Raw genomic sequence first — 10,288 nt, 5'->3', positions numbered from 1 at the left:
ATATTATATTAAAATAATATCAAATCAAATATAAAAACAACGAGGTGTAGGATAAACAATTGTTAATTCATCGAAAAAAAATGTAATATTGTAATCTAAAAACTTTAATTTATTTTTCGATGTACCTTTGAAATCCACCGTTGAACTGAGTTATTCTGAATTCTCTGTTAAAGTACTTCTGTTACATTTAAGATTATAAGATTCTAATTTTAGCATTTTTTTTTTTCATTTTTATGTAATTATTTAAACATTCCCCTGCGCAGTGATGACATCAAGGGTAACTTTTTCCTGTAATATAAGTATGGGTATACTAGAGTATTCAAATAAATGTTAATTAATCGTAAAAAATGTATATTGTTGTTTAACAATACGGAATATATGTTCAACACACACCTTATTTCTTGAAATCCACCGTTAAATTGAAACTTTATCTTCTGTGAAAGTTTTTTTATTCAATGTTGTTTATATGACTTTCCGAAGGCTATATACGTATAACAAAAAGTAATATTCGTAATAAATAAATATTTCCTTTTATGGAAAGTCATATAAACGAGATTCAATAAAAGAACTTTCATAAAGGAAAACAAGCCAGTTTGAAAGCGAATTTCAAAGAAAGACGACTGTACTCCGAACATATATTCAGTACTTCTAAATTACAATATACATTTTTTTCGATTAATTAACAATTATTTAATTATTCTAACGCATTTTTTACTTATATTCAAGAGATTGTTTAAACTTATAGGTATATATTGTTTTAAATATTACATACACCTCTATTAACGTAGTTTCAATATATTATTTAATTTTTATTTTATGTTTCATTAGATGAAAATTTTATCCTCCCCTCCTTCCCCTTCCCTCGGAGTCATCACTGCGCAGAACATTAAAAAAATAAGATATTTGTTGAAACAATTAAATAATAATTAAAAGAATACTAAAATGAGAACGTTATAATCTTAAATTTTATTGATTAGGTGAATTATTGATTTTATACACATGCGCAACATTCGGAAAGTCATATAAACAATATTTAATAAAAGTAATTACATAGAAGACAAAGGCTCATTTCAACGGTAGATTTCGAAGAGAACAGTACATAGATCATATATTCCAAGCTTTTTAACAACAATAGACATTTTTTCGATTAATTAACAATTTTTTTTAATATTCTAATACACTCTAATTATATTTCAGATTGTGTCAACCCATATACATATTTTTTTAAACATTATATACCTATTAACGTGCTTTTTGAATATTATTTAATTTTTATTTTAATAAAAGAGTTTACTTTAATTTAATATAAGTTTCATTAAAATCTATTTACTTTTAGCATAAAAAATATTTACCAATACTTTTCAAAGAAATTGCAAAGATGCACAATTTGCAGCATTGCATTCTCTGACATTTTATGAAGTTTACATGCGAAATTTATAACTCAATATAGTATTCTACGTGTAGACAAAAGAGTGTACTTTAATTTAATATAAGTTTCATTAAAATCTATTCACTTCTAGTATAAAAAATATTAACCAAAACTTTTCAAAGAAATTGCAAAGATGCACAATTTATAGCATTGCAATCTCTGATATTTTGCGCTTTGCATATATAACAATACCGAGGAATTACTAGCAATGACTGATTTCCAGTTTAACGTTAACATATATATATATATATATACATATACATATACATAGGTATACATTTCTAACAAAATCTAATTTTAAAATAGGTAATATTTCTTCTCTCTCTCTCTCTCTCTTTTTCTCTTTTACTGACTCTGAGAAAAAAAGGAGAAAGAAATAGGAAAAGATGGATCGCATTACACGGTTTATAACTCTGTCAAGGATAGATACAAGAAGAAAATATATTCGAAGCGAGAAGCGAATAATTGAAATACCGTCACCACCGTCATAACGTGTGATGCCTTCGAAGGATGAATTAATGGCATTCATGAGAAAAATAAAAAGAACAAATAGTTTTAAAAAAAAAAAATAAGAGGGAATGTGAGTGATACTTTTTTTCTTCAATTTTTGATTTCATTCTTTCATCAATCTTTTATCATATATTTCATTATATTATTATTATTATAATATTCCATGAAAAATAAAAATTCGATTTTATTATCGACGAATATTTTCCACATTCTAATTGATAGTTGAAAAAATAATTTTTAACGCTAAACAGCGGAGAGGTGTTGGATAATGTGGGAAGGGGGTGGGGGTGGGGGTTACTATAATATAGACAATATTATTGTGTCTGAATTTCAATAAAATACATATCGGTATAGTATCCAAATAAGTTTGTTAAAACCAGTTATCATAACCGTCAAGGCTATTCAAACACATATCCTATGGTAATCGATATTTTCCATTAGAAACGATATCAAAAAAATCATATCACGTTGAAAGGGTTAAATAAAGTTTTCTTTGATAAATGATCGATAGGTTAATCGAAGTATATTATAGGATCGATCAATGATATCTCACCATTCGATGACATACTTTTTAACCTTTTATTTATATTCATTCGAATAAATCATAAAGTATTACACAATCACACAAACACACACACAGACACATACACAAAAGGTTTATTTTAATTAAGATATATAATTTTATTCGTAATAATAATAGGAAATAAACACAAATAATTTTGTTCAAGTGACGCGTTTAATTAATTAATATTATTAATAAATTATGAAATATATTGAATAATAATAAATTGAATGTGAACATGTGTGTGTGTGTGTAAATTATTGACAAGAGGAATCATCGTTAAAAACTAATGAAAATATATTGAAAGTGATTTGTAAAATGAGGAAGGGTGTTGGAAAAGGGTGACGAAGGAAGGGATAACAGTTGATGTATAAGTTCCTTTGCTTCCTCTATATAAATCAAAAGACCCCCTTTTACGGAAACGTAATTCACCGCGTCTTGTACACGTTCTTGGCACCCTCTGAGATACTTCTAAACGACAATGGAGAAAACAGGGGAGAAGACAAAAAAATGTCGAATACGCGTCGTAATGACTTACTTCACACCCTCTCTTTCTTTACGTCATCCCCTTTCCCGTTAGAAGTTGTTAGATATTGAAATAATCTTGAAAGATAATAAACCTACCATTGAAAATTTCATACTCTTATGTTAAACTTTTGTGTTTTGTTTATTTTTACTTTTAACATGATAAAATCATTTCGCAAATTATTTATTTTTTATACTTTTCTTCTTCTTCTTATTTATTTATTTATTTAATTATTTTCTTTTTAGATGAAGAGTAATATTTAAAGTTTATACTTTTTTATGTAAGTAACAATACGTGATAAAAAAAAAATAATTTCATGGTTAACAGTGATCATAAATAATAATGAGGTTGAATTAATTTTTTTTTTTTCTTATTCATTTTTAACATTTTTATTAATAGCGATTTGTGTCAAAAACCAACACCGTTGATCTTCGTAACAAATTGGACGAATTAAATAAACAATTTTTTGTTTAATAAACTCATTGTGAACATACATGTTCAATGTACATAATTGGACAATTTGTTTGGTTCACTTGAAAAATATATTTTACTTGAAAAATGAAATATATATATATATATATATATATATATGTGTGGCTGCATATGAGTATGTGTATGTATGCAAGAATAATGTAAGTGTATCCTAATACGAGTATCACGGAGTTAACACTTTCTTCGACGAACTTTGTACAACTTCATTTAACTTGTTCAACCAAATAGGAGCTTTCATGGTAACATCAAAACGAAAACGGAATAGCTGTTTCATAGGAGTTCCAATGTGATGAGCATTGAAGAAAGTTTACGAAAAAAAAAGAAGAAAAAAAGAAAGAAAGACAAATAGTCGTGAATTTGAAACAAATACTTCCAACGATACACGTACGTAGGTAGGTAGGTAGATGAAAAGTTATAGCAATATATATATATATATACAAATTTTCATTCGTGGGCGTACACGTATACACACGTGAAAACGATTCTCAAATGTGTGAGTAATTTTAGAAACTTGGCAGAATTCGATTTTATTTTTATTTTCATTCACATTAATTCTAACATTAAATGATTGAAAAATAATCGTGACAATAAATAATAAAGAATAAGAGATAATAAAAATAAAATCCGTTCAAAAAAAAGTGTTTCTTTTTTTTCTCATATATATATATATATAGAAAACAAGTTTGAAAAAAAAATTAAAAAAAAAAAAAGGGAAATATTTTTAAAAATTAGGTTAATCTTGACAGACACACGTTAGTTGGATTTTTCGATATAATTAAATCCTGTAAACATAAATGTGTGCCTTGGTAGCGGAATCGCATAAGTGCGTGTCTTGTTAAATTTAATAATATACTCATACTCGAATATCGTACAAATATTCACGCGAGTTATACTCCTAGAGAGAAATAATACTACTTGTGCTTACGAAATTAGATAACTAACATAATGCTATTTGAAAACGAAACTTAATTAATGAACTACTAATTATCAATAACCCTCTTCTCTTTCTTTTCTCTCTAACATATAATTATAACAATAAGAAAAAATAATATTAATTTTGTTTATAACAAAATAATTTTATTATATCAAAATTAATAGTGGGAAAAAGTTTTCGAATTTTTTTTCCTAACAAGTTTTGTAACGAATTACGAAGAATTAAATTGACGTGAAATAACGCGGGTGTATAAAATTTTTATTATAAAAAACAAAACAAACAAAAAATTAAGAAACTTTTCAAATTAGTTAATATTGAATAAAATTGATTACCTTTAGAAAGTTAATGTAGGTATTGTACACACACAGACAGACACGAACGTGAATTGAGAGAGAAAAGTTGTGTAAAAGCTTAATATTTATAAAATTATTTCACGATGAAATTCACGTTGATTTTTCGAAGTATACTGAAAATTACTTTTCAACCCACTCTCTCCCTCTCTCTCTCTCTCTCTATCAGCAGATACGTATTATTATATATTATCATTTAATTTACCTTGACAGGTATACAAAAAATGATCAAAAGAAGATCAGCTGTAGCCAAACCACCAAGAAAAACGTTGGTTGGGGTTGAAGGTAATGGTCGAAGTCTTGGACAAAGTGTTGATGCAATGATGACTACGTTTCCTAGATAATAAAAATAACTTTGTTATTAAATTGTTATTAATATTATTATTATTATTATTATACGATAATCTTATTGATATTTAAGAGAGGAATTTCTAACTGCGAATTTGAATTCATGCGAAATGACAGATTTAATGGTTTCCATTCTAACTATTAATACCATTACTATTACTACTATTACTATACGTTTCTATACGTTGTGTTGAGTTCAATGAAAATATCGATACAACGTAGAAACGTCGTCATCGGTAAAACGTGCACGAAATACCGAAGTTCATTGTTAACATCACATTGAGTATGAAAATGTCATAATAAATTAGTCTATTTATTCGAGAGTATAAATAACAATTATTTATGATCGGATATTATATATTTAATCGTTGAGAAATTAGCTTATATAATATTGTATTTATTAACAGTATATTATTAATAATTATGACTTAATGACGAATCTCTTCTATTTGAATTCGATTAATCAAAATTGTCTAATAATAATAATATAATTGAAGAAATAAATATATTTTCTTTAAAACTCTACGATTTAGGATACTCACAAAAATGGTCATTTGTTAACATAAATAAAGAAATAAATTCTTTTCAAAATGCATATGCAACCATTTCTACGAATGCTAAAAACCAAAATGCATCTTAACTAAATTTTTCTTTGTCTTCTTTTATTTTGTTCATTAACGCAATATAAATGTTCTCATTAACTTAGAAAAATATAATGGAGCGTATGAATGAACTTTATAGGTATATATGATTCGTAATTAAAAAAGTAACCAAATGAAAGTGTACTTTTCATTCGGAAAATTTAACTTTGCACAGTTGATTTGTATATGCTGTTATAGAATTTCATTTTTCTTATCGGATAATTTTGTCTTCTTTAATTCTTTACTATTTTTTTTTTCTTCTTCTTCTTCTTCAAATGTAAGAGATACAAAAAAACAAGACGTTTATTTTTTCTTTTTTTTGTTTTTTATATTTGATCTTAAAATAATGAATATTTTAATTAAAATTTTCTTAAGGATTTATCAAAAAGATTTGATTTTTAATTAACGCTTACCTATTAATCCAAGAAAAAAGGTCAACGAATAGACAACGAGAACAGGCGCAAGCTCCTTCCATCTGAATTTGGTGAAGGACTCGTTCATATCATAATCGGGAAACTTGATTGTTCCATTTGTCGCATTGAACGTCATAACGATCGATTTTCACTATTCACGAAACTTCCAAAAGTAAATTAGATCAACGAACGAACGAACAAACGAACGAACAAACGTAATAGTTTTCTAATTTCTCATTTAACATCAGCAGCGACACAATTGAAAACTTAGAAAATCCAAATCACCTAACGTAAAGTTCATCCCCATTATCCGTCATGCACTTTTGTTTTAAATTCACAATCGATAGATTTTATTAAAGTTTCACGTTCATTGGTTTTTTATTTAAATATAAAATGTTCATCGAATCCATGAACCGGTATATATATATTTCAATTTGAATTTTTACAATAATCGAATTGTAATCAATCTCTAGAAATAAAAACACAAAAATAAGCGTAATTGTTAATTTTGAAATATAATTTCTTTCGATCTTATATTTTACTTTTTGTTGTCACAATCATTAGAATAAAAATGATCAAATTTATAGAATTTATATGTACGGTGAAATTGCATTTACATTGATCACAAATTTTATATTTTATATTATATATATAACGTGCATTTAAATATTTATTAAAAATTCATATAATATTCCCCCATATAAAAAATTGATCTAACATAAATGAAAACTTATATTAAACATTAGAAAAATGTGTACACATATTTAGAATAAAAAAGAAACAAAAGCAAAATTGTAACGAAACCTCTCCCCAAAAAAACAAATACACGCGTAAATATCTAAACGTATGACTCGAAAGTTACAGAGGGTTGAAAGTCGAAAGAAAAGAAAAAAAAAGAAAACGAAGAAGAAGAAGAAGAGGGGAGAAGAAAAATAATGGGAACGCGACTTCGCATCGAGGGTAACTGCGTTCCGGTCGTGAGAATCCTCGAAATAAGGAAAAAAAAAAAATGAAAGAAAGATAGATAGAAGAAGAAGAAGAAGAAGAAAAAAAAATAGAAAGGAAGGGGTGAAAAAAGTAAAGCAAAAAAAAGAAAGAAAGAAAGAAAGAAAGAAGAAAACAAAAAGCAGAGATACAAAATCGCGATAATGACGATAATTGGAACGAGGGTGCATTTGGAATAGACTGAAAAAAAAAAGAAAAGAAAAAGAAGAAGAAGTTGGCAACAACTTCAATGAAAAAAAAATCTCTCTCTCTCTTTTTCTCTCGATTTTAATCCGAGATTCAAAATATTTCGAAAAATTTTTTCTTACATTTCGTTGCATTATGTAAAACATTTGTTCCATTCGAATCGAATATACCCCCCCCTTCTACCCCCTTCTTATTTCACTTATTGTTCAATTCAATATTGTTAATCGAGTAAAAACTTTTCAAACATTTTTTTTCTCGTAACGCGTAGACCATTGTTGTTTCTCGAAACAACGTGTAAAACATTGTAATGCGATTTAAAATGATAATAGGAACAGAAAAATCGATGCTTGGAAAACCGAAAAAGTGACCAAAAAAAAGAAAGAAATAGAAATTCGAGTTTCCAAAGAATTATTCAATAACGTTATTTCATTCGATACCAAACAAAATTACATTTCCCTTCGAGAATGCTACTGTGTTTAAATTGAAAACAGCTTTCTTTCCCTACCCCTCTCCTCCCACCCTCCCCTCTCCCCTCTCCCTTCCCTCACTCGTATACTCTTTCATATTTGCATCATAAAAATCTCATCGATTGTAAATACACGATTAACTATGATAATATTCATATTTTTCACGCAAAAGCAAATAACAATACTTGATCATAAATTTATATTGATAAATTAAAATTTTATTCAAATAGAAATAGAGAGAAAGAGAGAGAAATAAAAAATGGTGGACACGTATTATATTTAACGATAACGCGTAGGTCATCGATAATCAATCGATAGATTTCTTTTCGGAATAAATTAAATATGAACGTTTTGGGAATAAGAATGGTAGCTAGCATTACCATAAAACAATCTTTTAACGAGTGATCTCTTCTAAGCATCCTAGAAAATCCATCTCGAGAACATAATGGATGAGAGAGACTCATAGGTTCAGCTTTAACCCCTTGAATACTCTCTCTCTCTCTCTCTCTCTCTCTCTCTCTCTCTTTCTGACTCGTGTAACTCGGACAGATTTGCTTTTGCAGAAATGCTTCGCGTTTCCGTAATGATATCTATGCATGTATATCAATGCGATATTGAAATCGGTTTGGTGGATTCATATGCAACACTGGGTGGCCCAAAAATCACTAAACCATTACGACAGGTAATAGAATACAGTTTTAGAAAGAGAACCACTTGATAGATTTAAAATTCAGAGACAAAATAAATTAATAAATCATTTGCAAGAAATATATTTATCATTTTTGTCATAGAATAAATTGTGAATATTTAATAAATGAAATATTTATTGTATTTTTAAATTGTCTAGCAAACAATTTTTAAGCCACCCTATACAACTACTTATATATATTTGTGTGGGTGTGTGTATGTACATTTATATATAGATGCATAAATGCATATTATCTTGGTAAGTATGCGATCAAGTATGGAAAAGTGGAAGTAGATTTCTGTTTGAATCGTAGCAGGATATTCTAACGTGTAACGATTAATTGAAATGTGATATGTATCAACAACTAAATTAAACAACGAGAAATATGATGTTGGTAGTATTTTTTTTAAATAAAAAAAAGGATAAAAATAGTTTCACGTAATAATAATAATAATAATAATAAACTCGTATAATGCTTTCAGTCAGAAAAATATATAAAAGAAAAATATCATCAATCGTTTCTTTGTGTAATAAAAATTATTTTTAATAGGAATTTATATGTTGGTAAAAATAATTCATATCAAAATTGAAATTTTATATTGTATATTATATTGATTTAACAATTATTTTTGAAATATGATATCAATATTAAAGAAATAAATCAAGTAAAGACACAATATTATATCGTAGTATTTTTTTTAATAAACATAGAAATATAACTTTTTCAATGAGATAATACAATACTTTAATAAAACTCAATAATAATAATAATAATAATAATAGAAAACTTTTGTAAGTTTTCATCAAGAACAGTAGTAACACAGTGACAGCTAAAAAAGAAAAAAGAAATAAATAAATATAATATAAATTAGCATCGATCGTACACTCCTTGAAAATAATTCTTTCTACGAATTCCCTAGGTTAAAAAGTTTTCGATATCAATTGTGATTTTCTACTATTTCTTCTGCTCCTTTTACCCTTAACTTTTCTTTTTCTTATATTTTAAAAGTGGCAAAAGAAAAAATAGAAATAAAATAAGAGGAAGAAGAAGAAGAAGAAGAAGAAGTAAAAGGGAAAAAAAAACAGAAAAAAAAAAAAAAGTAAAAAAAAGTTTATCGAGATAGTCGGATAGCTTCGAGAGAGAATCACATCTTCAAAGTCAAGTGACCAACATAGTAAATCCAATAGCCGAGTTAGCCTGATCTAAAATTATCTGACTTCGAGTGTATGAAACATCTCTTTCGAAAATCATCAAAATGAATTTATTTTTTTTCGATCTAGTAACGATTTCCTTCGAGTAGATCAATCTACTACATTTGAGTATTTCAAATTTTCATTTAAATAGTATCACAAAATGATCATTTCAAAAATGAAATCATTTTAAGAAAGAATTATTACGAGTAATTATATCGTTGAGAATTAACCTCGTATTATAATTGCGTATAACGAAAAATAAATTAATGTAAGTCATTAAGTAATAAGAATATTGGAGAATAAAAAAGAAAAAAAAGAAAAAACGTCAAATGATCTTCGTAATTGGAGATTACAAATACCTGAGAACACCTTTATTGGATGAACTTTGTGTAATATCCTATAATATCATAATTACATTCAATCTTAATTCTAACAATTTTCAACAGATTTCTTTTCTCACTCTTTCTCTTGGTTATAATCTAATCTGTGAAATAAAATATAATAACCCTAAAACTCTCTTTATAATAATTCTATTTAAATAAA

The 10,288-nt window shown here is 26.7% G+C and overlaps 1 protein-coding gene across 1 annotated transcript in view; it reads right to left on the bottom strand.

Moving 5' to 3' along the window:
• LOC106791386 (galanin receptor type 1-like) overlaps positions 1–6,622 on the bottom strand; it is a gene marked incomplete in the record, with an annotated part of 42,807 nt that extends 36,185 nt beyond the window's left edge. Inside the window, 2 exon segments of the mRNA XM_014756989.1 lie at positions 5,009–5,139; positions 6,206–6,622. Coding sequence (XP_014612475.1) covers positions 5,009–5,139; positions 6,206–6,341 — 267 coding nt within the window.
• Between the last annotated feature and the right edge of the window lie 3,666 nt (positions 6,623–10,288).

The sequence above is a fragment of the Polistes canadensis genome, unplaced genomic scaffold, assembly GCF_001313835.1.
Source record: "Polistes canadensis isolate GaletaPanama2010 unplaced genomic scaffold, ASM131383v1 scaffold_302, whole genome shotgun sequence".
Classification (NCBI taxonomy): domain Eukaryota; kingdom Metazoa; phylum Arthropoda; class Insecta; order Hymenoptera; family Vespidae; genus Polistes; species Polistes canadensis.
Note: the sequence above shows the minus strand (reverse complement) of the source record. Positions and strands in the feature narration are given on the sequence as shown.